Source organism: Macrobrachium rosenbergii, chromosome 12 (assembly GCF_040412425.1).
Source record: "Macrobrachium rosenbergii isolate ZJJX-2024 chromosome 12, ASM4041242v1, whole genome shotgun sequence".
Taxonomy (NCBI): Eukaryota; Metazoa; Arthropoda; class Malacostraca; order Decapoda; family Palaemonidae; genus Macrobrachium; species Macrobrachium rosenbergii.
Genome location: NC_089752.1, coordinates 106,162,059 through 106,182,214, shown reverse-complemented (window position 1 = coordinate 106,182,214; position 20,156 = coordinate 106,162,059). Strand labels below are relative to the sequence as shown.

Genomic DNA, 20,156 nt, shown 5'->3' with positions numbered 1-20,156 from the left:
TGCTTTGTAATACACAATGTTACCGCTATAGGGGTGTGGATTAAATTAAGTTTATGAATCATATCCTTTAATAATGCTTTTGTTATTTTAAACATACAGTATTCTTAAATGACTGCATCTTTGCTCTTCACAACCTCCTTATGTTGTGTGCTACAGGAAAGATTATGGGTTACTTGCTAGGAACCTTTGGCCTTTATGGCAGTGTTTTCTGAATTTGACTTTTCAGTTACCTATGTGTCCCACACCATTATCCAATTTCTTTCACCCATTTTTGTTTCTCGATGAAAAATTATCTCTTGGGCTAGTCTAGAAATTAGACTCAGTTGTCTGGGTAAAATACTACTTCTAATAACCCACAAGGTGCTGCGTGTCGCAAGAATCGACGCTTTATATGTTGCGCTAGGACGACGACATTATCGATGCTTTATTTTTAAATATTGTGGTGAATTTAGTCCCTTCCCTTAGCTCTGTTTGAGTGACGTTAACAGTCTCACCAGCCATTCAGCTCACTCTCGAACATACAAGATGCCAGATTTCTCTTAATCATAGGTATAAAAATAGCAAAATGGTAAACCTTCCGTCAGCCCGGGGGGCTGGACCAGGGAGGCTTTTGTATCCTGAAGTTGAGCAACAGTCGAAGATTTTTATAAATCTTTGTTTATTTTGTGAATTTTGGAGATAATGGCTTTTGATGATGATGCTTATTCATTTTCATCAAATAATGATACCGAGACAGATAATTACAATGACAGTGATGATAGTAATATTGGTTTTAAAGTGAGTATGCATACGACAGTTAACATACTCGCACATATACACCCATTCAACCAGTTAATAACTGTTGTATAGTTTTTATACTTTTATAGGTGTTTCTTGAATAGCTAAGGAGTAATACTGTCACGAAAAAAATTTGAAACTGTCTCAGAAAATACTTCACGAAGCATTCCAAAACTAAAACGTAGTTTTTGAAAAAATGTTTTCTTTCCAAAAAATACTCTTTTTAAATATGAAATTTTTATATTAAAATAAGGTTTTATATATACTTACCCAGTAATTACATAGCTATTGGTTTCTTTTAAACGGCAGCTTAACATTTTGAAATTGTGGGTCATGCTAGTTTGTTTTGGTTACGGCGACATGCCCCACCCACTTTTGGGGGAAGAATAGGTACAACATAGCAAAGAACTTCAATTTGTTTATGCCCTTATGTCCAAGCGAGGGGAGGCGGGCGGGCTCCGATCATGTAATTACTGGGTAAGTATATATAAAACCTTATTTTATTATAAAAATATTATTTTTATTTAAGTAACTGGATTCCCACACTGAATGGAGGTGGGAAGGTTGGACATATCTACCACAAAACATTATTAATAGTAATGAGTTTGAGAATAGAAATTTGCTAACAATGAACCAATGTTGTTGAACCTTACCTGATAAGAGAGCTGCCACAGGTAGATACTGCCTCTGGTTGGCACTCATCTTGACCAGCAGAAGCGTGGCGACAAAGCCTTGAGGGCTTACTATTACAGTGGGTGCCTTGCAGCGATGGACTAATTTCCAATGGCTAGCAAAGAATACAAGATGCCCTGCCCAGGGCGCAGTACCACACAAAGTAACCAGAACAATTATAGTCACAACCACCAAAACTTAAAAACCATGCTCCCCAAAAACTCAACACCCTAAGGAAGGGTGCTTTCTACGTTTCCTCCCCCAACACCACGCCAGCCGTGTAAAACGGACAAGGTACTGCACTGATCATAAGTAGTTTCGATATTCCTTAAATGAGGTGCAAACACTGACTTGCACTTCTAAAATGTCGATTGCACAATCGACATGAGGGATAAATTGTGCTTAAATGCCAAAGACGTAGCAACAGCTCTTATCTCATGGGCTTTTACCTTACATGAGGAGTGAGAGCCTTCGCTAACCGTGGAATGAGCTTCTGACATCAAGTCCCTAAGGAAGAACACCAGGGCATTTTTAGACAGAGGCTGAAAGGGATATTTCACAGAACACCAAAGATTCCTTGAAGTACCACGAATAGCCTTTGTTCTGTGAAGATAAAACTTAAGGGCCCTTACTGGACAGAGAGCTCTTTCTGTTTCACACAGGCCTACTATCTCTGACAAGCTCTTAATTGTAAAAGAACAAGGCCATGGATTCGATGGCGATTCGTTCTTGGCTAAGAATCCTAGGGAAAAGAAGCAAACTGCATTCCCCTGAGAAAATCTGACAGTTTTTGTCCAAAGCATGGATCTCGCTGGACCTTTTGGCAGTGGCCAAGGCGACCAGAAAAAGTCTTTCTGGTAAGATCCCTTAAAGAGACAGACTGCATGGGCTCAAAACGTGAACTGGTCAGCCACTTAAGTACTACGTCTAAGTTCCAGGACAGCAAAGGTTTTTCTTTAAGCTTCGTGGTATCAAAGGACTTAATAAGATTGGACAAATCTTGGTTAGACAATAAGTCCATTCCTTTGTGGCGGAAAACCAAGCTAAGCATTGCTCTGTAGCCCTTAATGGTAGAGGTGGAAAGCCCTTTAGTGGGGCGTAAGAACAGTAAAAAGTCCGCTATTTCTGTTACAGAGGTACTAGAAGAGGACACATTATTTCGTCTGCACCAAGACCACTTAGCCTGGTAGACTTTATCTGATGACTGTCTTCTGCACTTAGCAATCACGTCTGCAGCCGCTCTTGAAAAGCCCTTCTTTCAGAGCAGTCACTTAACAGTTTGAACCCTGTTAGGGCCAGAGAAGACAAGTTTTGGTGGAATCATCGGAAGTGAGGTTGCCTCAGAAGTTGTTGCTTCTGTGGCAGCAGTCTCAAGGAGTCCGCAAGAAGTTCCAGCAGATCCGGGAACCACTCCTTTACTGGCCAGAAGGGGGCTATCAAAATCATAGACAGGTTTTGATGAGACCAGAATTTGTTGAGAACTTGTCCCACCAAACTGAATGGGGTAAAGGCATAAAGATCTTTGCCCGACCAGTCCTGAAACATTGCATCGGTTGCCCATGATAAGGGACCTGGTACTGGTGAGAAGAAGAGAGGAAGTCGGTGATTCCTGGAGGACACGAATAGATCTATCATGGGTTTCCCCAAGAGCTTCTACAGATCCAGACAAGCCAATGGATCTAATGTCCATTCCGTGGGAAGGACCTGTTTCTGATGGCTCAATTCGTCCGCCAGAACACTGAGTTTCCCTTGGATAAAGTGTGTTACCACTTGCATGTTGTTCTGGTGTAACCAGAGAAGAAGAACCCTTGCTGTTTCGTACAGGGAGAAAGAATGAGTCCCCCCACTGTTTCTTGATGTACGCCAGTGCAGTCATGCTGTCCGAATGCACTGCTATTGTCTTTCCGCGCACTTCTGAGGCAAAGCACTGTAGGCCCAGAAATATCTCCTGTAATTCCTTCACATTGATGTGCCAGTCTTGCTGTTTTTGAGACCACGTATCTGACACTTCTTTTGTCCCTAAAAGAGCTCCCCAACCTAGGTTTGAAGCATCTGAAAAGAACTCTAGGCTGGGGCTCAGAGGGAGAAGAGATTTCCCTTCTGTTAGCCTTTTCCTGGACTCCACCAATGGAGATCCTCTTTGATTTCCACAGTTATCGGGAACACAAATGAGCCTGGGAACTTCTTCCTGTTCCAGCTGGCTCTGAGAAAGAATTGAAGAGGTCTCAGGTGCAGTCTTCCCAGAGAAATAAATTGCTCCATGGACGAGAGGGTACCCAGAAGACTCATCCATTGAGCAAGAATCTAGTTCCAAAAACTCTTTTACTGTCTGAAGGCACTTGTCTATTCTCTTCGGGGCTGGGAAAACCCGAAAATCCCAAGAGTTGATCATCATTCCTAAATAAGGAATCTCCTAAGAGGGAGTCTGGAGAGACTTGTCCCGACTGATGAAGAGACACAAGTCCTGGGCCAGGAGAAGAGTTCTGCGAATGTCCTCTGTACACTGAACTTCTGAGCAGGAATGTAGTAACCAGTCGTCAAGGTATAGAGAGATCTTTATCCCCATCAGATAAAGCCACTTTGCGAGGGGAGCTAATACCCTGGTAAAAACTTGAGGAGCTGTCGAGAGACCGAAGCACAGAGCCTGAAATTGGAACACTTTGCCCTGAAACACAAACCTGAGGTACTTTCTTGAAGCAGGATGAACTGGAACATGAAAGTACGCGTCCTGCATATCGATGGACGCCATCCATTCCCCCTGGCGAATGGATCCTAGAGCTGACTGGTTTGTTTCCATCTTGAAGGCTGTCTTTTTGACAGACATTCAGTGCGCTTACATCCAAAATGGGTCTCCAGCCCCCAGATGACTTGGGTACTAAAAAGAGACAATTGTAGAATCTCGGAGAATGAATGTCCTCTACTACCTCTGTAGCTTCTTTCTGAACAAGAGACTCAACCTCTAGCAAGAGAGCAGCAAATCTCACTGAGCCTAGAGAGTAAACCGTCAATGTGACATGCTTGCGGACTAGAGGAGGTTTGTTCACAAAGAGAATAGTGTAACCCTCCTTCAGGACAGACACTATCCAGGATTCCACTCCTTCCTGTTCCCACTGTTCCCAAAAGAGGAGCCGTGTTCCTACCTGAGTATGGAAGACTATATCCTCACTTCTTGGTGGAAGATATAAATGAAGACCTCCTGATGGAACGCTGTGGGAAACAGGTACTTGTTCTTGTCCTAGTATACGGTCTAGAACGGGCGCTCCAAAAGGGAGTAGTCTGCAGAGGAACTGAAGATCTGAGAGGAAGAGCCGAAGAATCCTTAGGGCATCTCGCAGATTGGGAGAACAGGTCCCGAGTGCTCTTTTTCTGCAGGTCAGAGGCAATGTCTAATACTGTAGCCTGAGTAAAAAGATGCATCTTGTCCAAGGGGGAGAAGAGAAGAGCCGACCTCTGAGATGGCGTGACCCCTTTTGATGTAAAAGAACACCACAGTTCTCTTTTCTTGAGGACACCCATGGCGCAAAGACCAACCAACTCCTGTGCACTGTCACGAATGTCCGTCAATACAGGACAGCACTCCTAAAAGGTCCGAAGAGGTATCTTGAGGCAAACAAGAGCAGTCTCTAATCTTGCGCACTAGCGAGCCCACTGCCCAGTCTAAGAAGCTCATTACTTCGAACACTAAAAATATTCTTAAGAAGATGAGCAAGTTCCGAAGCCGAAAACATAATTTTGGCCGAAGTGAAAGCTGACCTCCTAGCCGAGTTGATAAGGCTGGAGAAGTCTCCCTGAGAGGAGGCAGAGACTCCCAGGGAAGGAGTTTCTCCTGCAGCATAAAATCTATAACTTGACCTAGACAGCTTGGAGGGCAGAAAACAGAAAAGTGCTTTACCTTGCTCCCTCTTCCCACACACCATCCTTCTACTTTGCTCAGCGCCTTCTTCGCTGAGGAGGAGAGAACCAGTTTAGGTAACTTCGAAGAACCAGCTGAGAGAGCTTCCATAAAAAAAGTCGAAGCAGGAGAGGAGGGAGTCGCTGACGAAAAGAAGCTTGGAAAAGTGGCTAACAGGAACCTCAATAAAGCATAGTACGCAGACGAAGGAACATCCTGATCCGGTACGACCACTTCTTCAGAAGAAACAGGAAAACAGGAGAAAATAATAAGTCCGCTGTCGTCTGAGATGGAGGTGCTTTCTGAAGCAAATTTAAAATGTTATCTAGCTTGCTCTGGATCGGGTCAGCCAAAGGAGAAACACTGTCTGAGACGACACTACGATGAAAAGATGGAGCAGGCACCAACGGGCACTCAGGAAGCACTGAAGAAACGGGAGCCAAAGACGAAACTTGGTGGTGAATGGGCACCAATGGGCGCTCATCTGCAAATGGGAGCTTGGGCGCTAGCTGCTGGCCGCCTGGGCACTAATTGGAGAGGTGATGGTGCTGGACGCACAACTCCTGATGGAGGGGTTCCTTTGAGTAACAAAGAATGTCTACGTGCCACGAGGTGCCTCGGCACCAGACTACTATCATCACCTGATATAGCTGAAGAGAATTGATCTGGGCTATCCCAGTGACTGCAAGAGGGGTGCGCTGAATCCTTGCCCTTCTTACAAGGCACAGGTGAAGAGATCGCGAAGTCCACTGCCTGCCTTTTCAGGGGGCGTGATTTGTCCACATAGCACCGTGAACAGCTGGGACTAAAATCCTCAGAGCTGGAGGACATAAAATGAGCACTCACTTGAAGGCCTTTCCAACGGCCTTTGGTTGCAGTCTGGAATTCATCAACAGACTGATCCGAGGGGGCGAATGCTCAGGGGCAGACCCCACCAACCTCCCTTAGGCTACCAGTTTGACACCTCCCAGGTGCTGGGGAGTACGCCAGGGACCTTGGCCTAGGGGAATTGGCGGGCCCAACAGCCACCTCCTCCACTACCACTGCACTAGCACTGGGCGCCACGGGGCGCTCTGACTCACTTTTATCCATCAATACTTTCAGTGATGATGCTAATTTAGCAATCGATTTCACAATTAATTCAAACCGTGTGTCAATTTTCGACTCCAGGCTGACGACTGTGTTGGGATCAGAAACATTAGAGCCAGGTAAGGAGAGGATTGCTCAGGTGGAGGAGATGGAACGGGATCAGAAGAAATTACAGGTGTAATTGCAACCAACTTAGCGGATGAATCCTGACTTGCTAAGGCTTTACTAGTTTCCCTAGCAATAGCCTTTCTCTTCCTATCTCTAGCCAGTTTCTTAAGATGTGAATGTAAAGTTTTCCACTTCTTTAAATCCCATTCACGTCGTAAATCAACTGAACACGTTTGTCCTCTACACTGAAAACAATACCTAATACTGGAATACAATACCTAGTACTGGAACTACTAGTGTCAGACATCATGGAAAAATACCTAGTACTGGAACTACTAGTGTCAGACATCATGGAAAAATACCTAGTACTGGAACTACTTGTGTCAGACATCATGGAAAAAATCAAAGACAAGTCCAAAAAAATGGGCAAAAAATTCGTAAACCAATGATCAGAATTTGCCTAACACTAATTAAATTGTGCCGAAAGGCTACGAAAATAAATGCTTCACCAATTGTAGATAACAACACACAACCAGCAAAGTATAAATTTCAAAATTTAAGCTGCTGCCAACCACAGTACTTCAACCACAGCAGGCAGAAACAAATTGAAGCTCTTTGCTATGTTGCACCTATTCTTCCCCCAAAAGTGGGCGGGGCATGTCGCCATACCCAAAACAAACTAGCGTAACCGCAGTTTCAAAATTTTAAGCTGCCTGTTAAAAGAAACTAATAGCTATGTAATTACTGGGTAAGTTACTTATATAAAAATAAGTTTTTGAATGTACCTAACAATGGCTTACAGTAGTTATGCCAGGGCAGCAACTGGTAATGTGAAGGTACCAGCACTTGCTATAGTTGACCCTGTATGCTCAATGTTGATTGGCTGGTGCTAATCTCACTCAAACTAGATACTGTATTCGACTGCAATATTTGATGATCATTTAGCACATCCTCAATGACCATCTGACTAGTAAGCTGCTCAGGATATTTAGAGGGCATGGTTCCAGTGACAGGGAACCTTGATGGATGGTTATGGTTTGGGTTGGAAATATTGCTTTGGGAAATACACTTGCATGGAAAGTCTCTAATTCTTATGGGCAGAAGGAATGCCTCCTGTTTGATGTTAAGGGAAGGTTTATTTTTCAAAATATACAGCACCTTAAGGTGCTTATTCAGCGACTGTCCTTGGCACTGTCAGCTACATCTATAGCAGTTGTCAGGATTAATATCCTTCAATACACCTGTGAGAAAATAATTTATGGAAAACTCCCTTTCCTCAACAACCTTGTCTCTCAAAACAGCAAACGCATGACAACCACAGCATATATTAGAGACCAACTTTGGGCTTTGCATTAATGGTCAGAGTGCGTGTCCTGAATGATACTGGAGTAGTGTCACAACTTCAAACATTCTGAGAACCCTTTCCCATTCTACATCTTGGCACTCCATACACAAGGAACTTGACCAGGCTGTCCAGGTTCTTATCAATAACAGCAGCCAATTAAAAAGACAACTGACAAATGGTATACCTCACTGTCCCCCCGCTGAGCAAGAGCTACTCCTATTATGATATATTACCATACATAAATGAATTCTGAATATTGAGAAGACAAATGTGTCCTACGAGAGATTATCATCAAATACATCAAATGTGTCATCTCATAATACATTATAAAAACCAGATGTTTTACTATTTGGGAAAATATTAGCTGATGGGGACTGGTTAAAGAAGAAAGGATTTTTTAAAATTACAATCTACTATTTAAAACAAACTCATTACCACCACACTTCTTATAATAAGAAGGTGAGGGTTCTTCTGTTTGCATGTTCAGGCAGGGAGCTGCTGACTGCAGAATTTACAGTAAACCCCCCATATTCACAGTCTAACTATTTGCGGACTCACCTATTCGTGGATTTCTGTGGAACATATATACACATTCGCGGAAAATTCGCCCATTCGCGGTATTTTTTACTGAGAAATATTCACTAATTACTGTATTTTCATATAATTTTCATGAATAAATGCACTTTTTGTGATAAAACTATTAAAATACTCAGGTATAAGCATTTTTAGAGGGTTTTTTGTGTTTAAACTATCAAGATAGGCAGTTCTAAGTGTTTTTAGAGGGGTTTTAAGTATTCGCGGATTTTAGCTATTTGTGGGGGGGGGACGCATCCCCTGCGAATACGGGGGATTTACTGTAAACATATGTAAATTGATGGGTTTGTATCAATAACTGATCTTATTTTAAAAATTCTTACATCTGATCTATCACTATCAAGTAAGTTGATTTTTCATTGCATAAATAACTTTCAATCAATGTTATAATTAATGTTTTTGCTGTAGAGAAATTTAGCAAACCAACATTCATGACATTAGTAAGTGGTTTTTCTGGGGTTTTGGGTACAATAATGCATTATTCTTTAATTGTAAAATAAATAAAGTACATAGGTTGTTCACATTTCACCCTAATGTAGTAAGACATGATCACATGATGGTACTACCCAAACAAACACCAATAGCCTCTACTATTGAGTGAATGGCTTAAGGGTCATATTCGTATGCTGTTGATATTATTAAATTATTATTCAGAAGATAAAACCTATTCATATGGAACAAGCCCACAGGGGCCACTGACTTGAAGTTCAAACTTCCAAAGAATATGGTGTTCATTAGGAAGAAGTCCAAAGAATATGGTGTTCGTTAGGAAGAAGTAAGAGGAGAAGTATACCTTGGTTTAACCAGACCACTAAGCTGATTAACAGCTTTCCTAGGGCTGTCCTGAAGGATTAGATTTATTTTACATGGCTAAGAACCAATTGGTTACCTAGCAACGGGACCCACAGCTTACTGTGGAACCCGAACCACATTATAACGAGAAATGAATTTCTATCACCAGAAATAAATTCCTCTAATTCTTCACTGGCCGGTCGGAGAATCGAACGTGGGACCAGCAGAGTGCTAGCTGAGAACGATATCTACCCATCCCATGAGGAACTATAGAAGTAAGAGGAGGTAAAGGGAAGTACAGAAAGAGGAGATCCAACTTAAAAAAAAAAAAATAATTTAACAAATAGATAGAAATGTATTATAATGCAAGGAAAATAGTATTAGGATAGTGATGTATTGCACCTTCGCTTGAACTTCTGAAGTTCTAATTGCCTCTGGGAGGTTGTTCCACAGTGCAACAGTGTGAGGAATAAAGGACCTCTGGAACTGAGAAGTCTGACAGTGAGGCACGGTAACTACATACTGGTGCTGCTGTTCAGCGAATCTGGTTGCTCTCAGCAGATAAAGGGGATCAGGGATCAATTGTGAATGTGACAGATCTCTGTTAAAATACAACTTATGAAAAAGTGACAAACAAGAGACCATCCATCACTGGTCCAAGTCATACTAACTACTAAGAATAATACAGAAATAACCATTATGATGTATGATGCTCATCTTTGTCAAACTGTTACAATCCTCCTCCATAGGTAACAAAGAGAGGGAATCCCAGTGAGAATCCAAACTTTTAAGGTCAGGCTGAATGGGCATGGGGAAGGATCCATGGCCCAGTCAGGTGGGACTTGGTATCCTAAATTAGGTTAAGCTAGGAAGATCAGTTTACTGTGTATCCCTGTTTTCAGTAGTTTTTTGTTCTGCAAGGACCCCATAACCCAAGTTTCCCACTGGTAGCTTTTCTGATGGAAATGAAAATCACTTTTTTAGACCCACATCAAAAATTATCAGAAGACCTTACATCACCAACTTAAGAACAAACAATGTATATAATTCTAAATAACCAATTTAGGCTTCCTAATGCAGGAGCTAGAACACGGCATATTAAACTTAAGAACAAATGGTGTGATTCTAAATTGCCAATTTCGCCTTCCTAATGCTGGAGGCTAGAATGAGGTAGACTGAACTTAAGAACAAATGGTGTTATTCTAAATAGCCAATTTAGGCCTCCTAATGTTGGTGGCCAGAATGTGGTAGACTAAGCTTAAGAACAAATGGTGTAATTCTAAATAGCTAATTTATGCTTCCTAATGTTGGAGGCTAGAATGTGGTAGACTAAACTTATGAACAAATGGTGTAATTCTAAATAGCCAGTTTAGGCTTCCTAATGTTGGAGGCTAGAATGTGGTAGACTAAACTTAAGAACGAAAGGTGTAATTCTAAATAGCCAATTTAGGCTTCCTAATGTTGGAAGCTAGAATGTGGTAGACTAAACTCAAGAACAAATGATGTAATTCTCAATAGCCAATTTAGGCTTCCTAATGTTGGAGGCTAGAATGTGGTAGACTAAACTTAAGTTTAAGAACAAACGGTGTAATTCTAAATACTGTAACCAATTTAGGCTTCCTAATGCAGGAGCTAGTACGTGGCAAACTAAGCTTAAGAACAAACGGTGTAATTCTAAATAGCCAATTTAGTCTTCCTAAAGTGGTAGGCTAAAAATAATTTACATAATATTTCTAAGGACTGGTGTTTGACTATGATGGACTGTAAGGAGGTAGGCTAAAGTGGCAGACTGAGTATAACATTATAATTAATGATAATGAAGCACCAGCAAGGTCAGGATGCTTGGATTACAGTTACTGAGTGATATTACATTAAGACAGATGATGATATGTACCAAGCATACTCTCCCTCATGGGGATATACAAATCCAAAATATTATTTACTACCACCATGGGTTGAATTAAGGTGATTTAAGCAGGATATACATATATTTTAATTTGTATTTCCATCATTAATTAAGGAATTAGGAATAAGTTATTGAGCTCCAGATTTACAAACTCAAGTATTTAAATGACTTCCATCATTTTCTGAGTCCATTATGTACTACTGCCTTTAAGGTGCTCAGTAACAACCTGCACATTGTGGACGAAGTCTTAGGTGCTGTGCCACATGCACAGCACATTAGTACCAGTGCAAGCTTCTCTTTTTTTTTGCGACAAGATTTTTATGTAGCTATTGAATCAATAAAAACCACATACTTTTGGGTGGAGTTCCTGGTGTTTTCTGACGCCTCTCAATTTTTACCAACATATATATTCAGCATAAAAATGGCTGATTAATGTGCAAGTAATCAGGGAGAGTGCAAGAACTTGAAAGGCATTTATATGCAAAATCATGACATTAATGACTCTTTATCCATCTGGAAACAATCCCTTCCACGGACAAATGCTTTTCCTCCACACAACACACTGTTTGGCTAACTGAAGTCAATTAATGGGTTTGGTATAAAGGCATAAACATGGCCCCCTTAGCTGTGGAGCCCTAAAGTTAGGTAGAAAACAATGTCCCTGGTTAGATCAGGTTAAACTAGGAATGGTAAGGTTAGGATGCATCCATGTAATGGGCTTTGTGACAGCTTTGCTCTTTAATGTCTTTTGTGTACTGATACTAACCATGAACCATGTATTTTTCCAACTGCAAACCGTGTGATCTATGCACTTAAGAGCACTCCCACCCTCCTAAATCAGGCTAGGGTACTAGGCTATACTGTATGTTCCTGTTTTTCACTTATTTTCTGTCATTCTTCTCACCTACAACACCATGGTTTCCTGGATCCAACGCTTCTAAAACACTGATGTTCCTTGTGTATCAGACAAAACCCTACGAAACACCCATATATTAAGCAATTCAATTAATAATAATCAGTAGATTGATTTCTCTTTATCTTACATGTGACATTCATGAGATATTAGTTTTAAATATTTATTTTCTACGCACTTTTTCCTGGTGTTTAAGATCGGTCTTGAGAATTCAAATATGACATAGTATAATCCTGTTTGAATTATATCTTGAGTAAAAATTGGAAATGGTGGATAACTAATACTTGACTGATACTACCAGTAAGCATCACGAGATAAGAGATTATAATATTACAGTACATGCTGTCTAGTTAAAATTGTAGATTTATTATTCATTACTATGCCAAGATCAACAGGTTGACAGGTATTTCATCTATCAGCCATTTTTGACTTCTCAGGACCAATTCATAAAGCATTCAGAAAACATAAGGAAATATGTAAAACAGAAATCTTGTACATAGGATAATGATAAGCCAAGTACCAATTATTTCAACTATACTTATGGTTTTATAAGTGTTTCCTTGTGTTTCATTTGTAACACATAAAACAAAAGTGTTTTGGGAGCATTAACAGGCCAAGGTTCACCACTGGGAGGGCCTATTACTATCTGATAAATGAGGGGGGGGGTTAATAGTGGGTCAACCAACCATTTCCAATGAACATCAAATTCATCAGAATTACATCAAACCATATCAGAAAAACCATAGGTAACCGTTATTCTAGCAAAAAAATCTGCCAGCCTATTTAAAGGGTATTTCTGCTGGTTTTCATGATAATCACTAACCAAAAAAGTCAGTGACTTTCAATGCATAGATGGGATTCCTAATAGTTTTTTATTTGTTATGGGTGAATTTGACTTTCATTTCCATTGGAAATTATCTACATAACAGAACCCTGTGAGTCTAGGTAAGCTGAAAGGGGTCACAGGGACAAAGCCGAAGTCAGGTAAGGAAAGTCAGTCAGTTCAGGTTAGGATGCATACCTGTAATCTGCCCTTTAATTTATGGCATTATAAGTCAGGTTTGGTAGCCAGGTAAAAAACCAGCGCCCCCTATATTTGGTTGGGATGGATGCACAACCGTAACTGTCCTTGCTAAGGTTATATTTTTAGGCTATATAAATTTTGGGATGGTCATTACCACTAACATGTAAGCTATAGGCTAGGCTAGGTTTCTGACTGATTATGTTGTGATTTGGGTAAAGTCTTACTTTGATACGAGGCCCACTTGCATGAACACTGTGTTTAGTACCAGCCATAATGGTATGAACATAGAAACATCAAGACTAATGGTAAATTTGTGATAATTTTCAGTAGGCTCTCCGTATTAAGTGTATTAAGAAGACTTTCATTTGTAACACATAAAACAAAAGTGTTTTGGGAGCATTTTATATTTTAGTTTCACAACCAAAACCCTTTTCTCCCATTGAGGTCCCTCAGCAGTGTTGGAGATAAGGCGGGAATGCGATAATTAACCTCGTTACATGGTTTTTATTTATAGATGTAAGCAAGTCAATGTTAAATTTATAGCTTGTTAAGCTTAAATACACAAAACTTCATGCCGAGCTGATCTATAGAGTTACCATACTAGCCTATTTAGCCTATTTCACCAATTTGAGAATGCACAGAAACAATTTAAATATTCACAAAGAGCAGTCTGAAAAATACATGGTTCACGTACGAAAAAAGCAGAGTATTGCATATTTATTAGAGTACTGCATATATACAGAAACTACTTCTATTATTACTACCAACCTAGTAGGATTGGTCACCTAGACAACGACCAAGCCTGGGCTTCAGGATTGGGTCAACCCCATCCTACGATCGACTGACGTTTAAGTGGGTAATATTCTCTGTCAAGAGGATCTTCATAAAATACCTGACACCACAGCAATTCAAACTCAGAAGCGCCTTTAAAAACTTACGTTTCAATTATTTTAATAAGGCTCAATTAACTGTCGCGTATTTCTAAGTTACAAACGATATCCGAACCCGCAACCTAAGCAGCTGTGCTTGTAAACAAAACTGAATCCGGAGGACTGAAGTACGGAGGAACATTTCATCATCTTTGGAAAACGAATGATAAGATAAGTCGAAATGATGTGGGATATAACTCTTGTCGTAGATTTATAGCTTTAATAGTTTTATCAAAATTATTGCGCCGGGAATGATTCAAGTGGTGCACACTCTCCTCCGACATTCTTAATTTTCTTCGAAGGCAGGTGCGCATATTTCGGGGGTGTGGTTTATTGATTGCGCCTTCTATGACTGCTTAACATTAAATAAAAGTTAAAGCTTTTCTATACACGTTTCAACATGACCGTCACAAGAACGCCCATTAAAAAATGACGGTATTCCCAATTTCCCGTGCACTATTTAGAAGAAGTTAGTCGCAGGTGAACAAAGAAATAGGGTACACTGCTTTGTCGAATATTAGTCGGAAATGCTGTACGGTAATACTATTATTAGAATCAATAACCAGACCGAATTATATGTTTTCAGTCTTCGATATCATCATCATCACCTCTCTCTCTCTCTCTCTCTCTCTCTCTCTCTCTCTCTCTCTCTCTCTCTCTCTCTCTCTCTCTCTCTCTCTCTCTCTCTCTCTAGGAAATGGGTGTTAAATAAATATCAATTAACGCAAGAGCGTATTTCAAATATATGCCAAATTCCATGCTTCGTAAATGATAGCATATGCGTACGAAAAGATCTCGCCTTTAAAAACCTTGTCACAAAACCTGTAAACAAGAATGAAACTGGTTCACAGTGATAAATACAATTTGCACCAGTAAAAAGTATAATCGAAAACAATAACTGATAATACAAATGCTTACTTGTGACAGTAAATGACACAATTATCTTTTATGAAGGAAGTTCTTCAGATCTGGTACAATAATGACAATGAATTAAAGCTGATGATTGATTAGTGTTGTTTATTCTGTGGGATTATATGAGATTGATAAGGACCTTCTTGAAAAGTGGCTAGATGTTACGTTTTGGGTGCAATCCGTGTATTGTGGTGCAGATGAACTTTATTTTTTATCTACCCCACCGAAATCTGCAGGTGATAGTCTAGGGACGGGGTGGTTCGGTGTAATAACTGGACGATGCCTGTTATTTTCAGAGCTCTAACGTGGACTTGCGTTAAACTGAGCATATTCCGTCTTAAATATTTTGGTTCTACTTTGATGAATAATAGAATTTAAGCAATTGTGTGGGTAGTTTCCATTTTGAAGTGGTATGAGTTGTAATAGTTTACCATAACAACATTACATTTTCTATTACAGTACATATGTGACGTTTTTTATTATGTTAGTGGCATAACTATAAAAACAAATAGGGGAGTTGTTCTACTATAAACATGTAGGAGTAATAAAATTCTCTCCTGTGTATCATTTTAGATACTTTAATCTGTTATGTAAATGCTTTGTGGAGTTAAGTAATGCTTTTTACCGCTTAAATTTTATGATTTCGGTCTTCTGGCTGTAAGATGTGGCATAGTAAAACCCCTTTACCCTAATTCGTATATGTGGGCAACATCAAGTCTAATCAATCACATATATATCTTTAGTAGGTCATCTGCAGGTACACGTTTGCTTATACAAGTCAAATATGCCTCGCGGGGCATAGAAAACTAGGATAAGTGCCAACTGACACCAGGAAGGATAAGTGTGGCAGTTTACACCCGGAGCATTCATGAGCAGTACGGCCAGCAGAACCAAAAGAAACAGTGTCACTTCTAGGGTGCAATAAAGATGGAGATATAAGGACTGTCATTGTTATGTACTTACAGGCAAAGATGCACAGCAAGCATGCAGGTAGTTCAGCACACACCCAAGACAACTAAATAAGTCAGTAGACCTGTGAATGAACATCTCCAAACAATGGTAGATATTAAGTATGAACTTAAGCGCCACATGAATCAGCAAATACGTATGTAGCATGTCTGACATAATTGGTGGAAGATAGTCTCATCTTAGACGGGACCCCATAACTCATAGTTTAGATACAATTCTATGCAATGGAAGGGATTCTTCATTCAGCTTTACGTGTAGCCAACAGTCGACAAAACAACATCGCCATTATAGAAAAATAAAGTGTATAAACCAAGGACAACATTGTAAGCATGAGAGCCAGTGCCATAAAAATATTTATTATAAGCCTAAGACATTAAATTCCAAGGACACGCGACATACAAACCTTAGATTATGATAAAATAGGTCCCTGGATTATTTTAGATGTGACGGAGGGGGTTGTTGTCCCAATAACAGAAAACGATTTCCAGCACCGGGTAAGAAATTACCAAATATGACTAGTTAGGTTACTCTAGTTTCAAATGAAGGCTTAAAAGGTGACAAGACAGTAGTACAGTCATCCAAACCTCAGAGATAAAATACACCAAACTAAGATAAAGTATAGAAAGAGGAAATGCTGACAACCAGTCGCATAATGAATCTATAAAAAACTTTTTTCAAGGCAATTCTGTTGAGAAGTGATAAGGAAACTGTGGTTTCTCTCGGAATTAATGGCAAACCCATTAAATATAATAGGACATAACTGTAGATGTCACGGCAATATCTTCTGATATTAGAAGATTGGTACTTATTTTAGCAGCCTATGATATTTCAAGTGAGTACAGGCTCACATCCAAAATGTGAAATGTACACGCATTATCTCGATTACCTGTCGACAAGGCACTTAAAGACCATGAAAGTTTTATTTGTGTTTTTAATTAAGGTTCTTTCGATATCAGTCACAGTCAAAGATATAACTGTGCATACTAAAAGAGTTCCTACTTTTTCAGAATTAAAACACTGGTAGGGATCTATTCATTAAGCATGAGTACTGCGAGCCATGTAGAGCAGTCTGGTCAGAACTCATTGTTGCACTAGAGTGTATCTTGAGAAAATTCAGTAAATATTACAACAACACTTAGGACACAAGTTCCTGAAGAAAATATGCATTCAGATTATCCAGGAAAGAAAAGTTGGACGTAAGTTAGAACTGGAATATATGCATCACTTACGGCTGAAGTTCAGCTTCTCGCCTACAAGTTTGTACAAATGAGGCTACCAGACGGCCGGAATCTACGGTATACATGTGATACCCAGCAACCCATGATAAAAACGGCATTGCATGTGAGTTGGTATCTTTATCATCTCGGTGTGATACCCATCTGATTCAAACGAGTGACTTTAATAATCCCAACTCGCACGGACGTCAAGAATTCCAGAAGTACTGACAGTGTACTGAAATACTTCTGCAAGAGATGAGGTACTGACTATTTAGGTGGCTGAAGCACAAGGTTCCGCTTCTGATATGTCTGAAGCACAAGTTATTTCTTCACAAATCAGAATGAAGGGTGTGCTCTCACATAAATTTGTATGGTTATGAGAAGCAACGAGGATCTTTCCATTGTATCTCTAATGTCTTTTACCAGTATCAGTTGTAATGGGTTGTACCATGTCCATGTGATTTATCAGAGGATTATCTTTATTATTAATTATCTTTCAAAGATATAAATTTTTTCCTAAAACAAAGTGAACGATGTGGATGCGACGTATCCACTGTTATAACGTTATGCAGTACAGATTAATATTTAACTGTATTGCTTACAATATATTCCATTAACAATGCAGATTTTAAACTAAGTGAGACTGATGTCGAATAAAGACTGAATTAGGTATACTGTCTTTTATTACCACAGAAAAAAAATTAAAGTACCTTTCCATTCTCAAACATGCAAACATTGCCATCTATCTGAATTTGGTATTACGGAATAAAATGTGACACCAACCAACTCTTGGGTTTCATGAGTAAATTCTATGTGAAGTTCTTATTTCTTAAATCATCTCTCTTATAAACAGTGTTTAAGAATGAATAAATGAAACAGTGCCCTTTTTCGATGTCTCTAAACACAGTTTTTCACTTGAGTGTATTTCTCTTCGGTTACTTTAGTAAATTTATAAACTAGATTGGACTTTTGCTCAAACGAGAGCAAAAGAGATGTTTCAGTCAAAGAAAACACAAGCCTTTCTTAGCAAACTATTCAAGATGAGGATGGTTCCTTTTGCCCACTAGGGACTTTTTGTATAGAAATGATGAAAAACATTACAGTTCTCTCGAGAAAATTTGGCAAGCCCGGAAAATTCCAAAGGTTCCCCGTCCAGCGTTCCCATACGAATAAACTGGGAGACTGTCTCACCTTAAAAAGGCTGTGCTTGTATGAATCATGGCTTCACGATGATTGGTCGTCATCTGAAAATCTATGGTGGCTTCATTTCCCAACCGGTTGTGATGTATCCTTTATTAGGGGGTATGATGAGCAAGGACTAATTGATGGTGACAATCATCTTTTCAATTTCTTACGGAGAATAATAAGTGATTGTAACAACTACAGGGCAACGAGGATGCAAGGGCTTAGGAAATACAGGGGGATAAGTCAACTGCAATATGATGCAGCACAGGGCACGGTGAGGGGAACTTCGAAGAACACGGGTTAACTCTGCTTCTAGAGCTTTCTGTTTAATTTTTTCCGGCCACTCTCAACCCGCGTATATGAGGGGCTAGTGTTCTATCTTTATGCTATGTATATTTAGTATATTGTATTATTATTTGTATTGTCATTGTGTACGTATGAAGGCTGTTAAGTCGACAAGATTTCAAAAGCATTATTAGCCATGTCATGCCAAGAATGATTGTAGATGAATGAATGATTTGTTCGTCTCAACTCTGTGAAAAATAAATCAGCATTCTTGCTTGATTCGGCTTGCTTCGTACAGTGTGCATATCTATATCATTCACTAGCTCTGCCGGTAACCGGTGGATTGATTGCAGTCCTTTACAAAAGTATAATAAAACTAATCAACAAATTCAATGTTGGCATGCCAATGAACATCCAAAAGTTACTCTGCTAAACAACCATTAGAAAAGTGACTGTTCGAATTGTTAGACTTAGGGTCATCGTGTACTATTATCTCATGCGTGACTCGTTAGAACGGTAATATAAAAAAAAAGAACTCCGCATGTGAATGCAGATAACGTATTTATGTAAAAACCTAGAAGATTATTGAAATAGTTCTCACTTTGTATTTTAATAAACTGACTTTCAAAAGACTTTGAAAGATGATAGTATTATTCTAATTATTAGAGATGTTTGTTTACTAACTTAGAACCATCATCCCAGTTCAACTTACCGAAATTCTATCGCCAAATAAAAATCACTAAAAAAATTAAAAGTTTGATTTTCTTCGAATCGAACCTTGTCATGACAATTGGCATACATTGCACTATTCATTTGCTTCCCTAAAACAGTTTCAAAAGCCATGAAACCCCCAGAAATTGAGAAGTATTATTTTCATTCAAATTGGTTCCGACATGAATTTGCTCAGCTGAGTTGAATAAACATGGCGAATGTCGTATTGTAGTTTTCGTACATGAAGTTTCGCCGAGAATATTTCAGTTGTATTTTTGGAAGAGAGCTTCGTTTATAGAGGTCAGTTTTTTAAGAGAAGTTGATGAGTTCACCAGAGGACATCCCCAGGACGAGTGGGACCGGCGGTGCCACTAGGTAATTTCACTCGTCGTACCCTAGGTTAGATTTGCGGTACTAGGGTATCCGAGGCTAGACTTAGAAGACTAGGGTTTAACCACTTGCAAAGGTATGCACTGATTGGTGTGGTTAAGGAGATTGGCAAGACAAGACGTAGCAAAATTCGTTGCAAGTTGTTTTACCGAGTCTGAGTTTCTGTAGCCCATGGTGTACCCTATACCTATTTAGGCTTTAAGTGTAGGTAATTCAAGGACCTGAATCGTGTGAGGCTACGTAGGTTAGCCCATCAGTGGCGATTAGGTCATGCCAGTGTAATTTTTTTTTGAATCTTGTATATGTTTGTAGAAGGCCAGTGTACAGTGTGGTTGGAAGTGCCCCTTTGGGTAGAGGCAAACTAAGCAGTAGCTCTGCATTACTTAGGAAATTAAATTTTCCAAAAGTATTTTGGTTGCTTATTAAGAATTTACTGTTGTTTATTG

The 20,156-nt window shown here is 39.6% G+C and overlaps 2 protein-coding genes across 11 annotated transcripts in view; one reads left to right on the top strand and one right to left on the bottom strand.

Moving 5' to 3' along the window:
• Positions 1-14,183, bottom strand: part of LOC136843824 (palmitoyltransferase ZDHHC22-like) — a 44,182-nt gene extending 29,999 nt beyond the window's left edge. For 4 of the 5 annotated variants that reach the window (XR_010854694.1, XM_067112613.1, XM_067112616.1 and 1 more), the window contains exon 1: positions 14,051-14,183. The gene's annotated coding sequence lies outside the window, so the exon portion shown is untranslated. Of the gene's footprint in view, positions 1-13,880 lie in introns of all 5 variants that reach the window. The other variant, XM_067112615.1, reaches the window with a different exon arrangement.
• Positions 14,184-19,314: 5,131 nt separating this feature from the next.
• Ube3a (ubiquitin protein ligase E3A) overlaps positions 19,315-20,156 on the top strand; it is a 63,237-nt gene continuing 62,395 nt past the window's right edge. For 2 of the 6 annotated variants that reach the window (XM_067112609.1, XM_067112611.1), the window contains exon 1: positions 19,498-19,620. Coding sequence is in view for 2 of the 6 variants with exons in the window: in XM_067112607.1 (XP_066968708.1) it covers positions 19,643-19,695 (53 nt within the window). In the remaining 4 variants the exon portion in view is untranslated. Of the gene's footprint in view, positions 19,787-20,156 lie in introns of all 6 variants that reach the window. The other 4 variants (XM_067112610.1, XM_067112612.1, XM_067112607.1 and 1 more) reach the window with 3 other exon arrangements.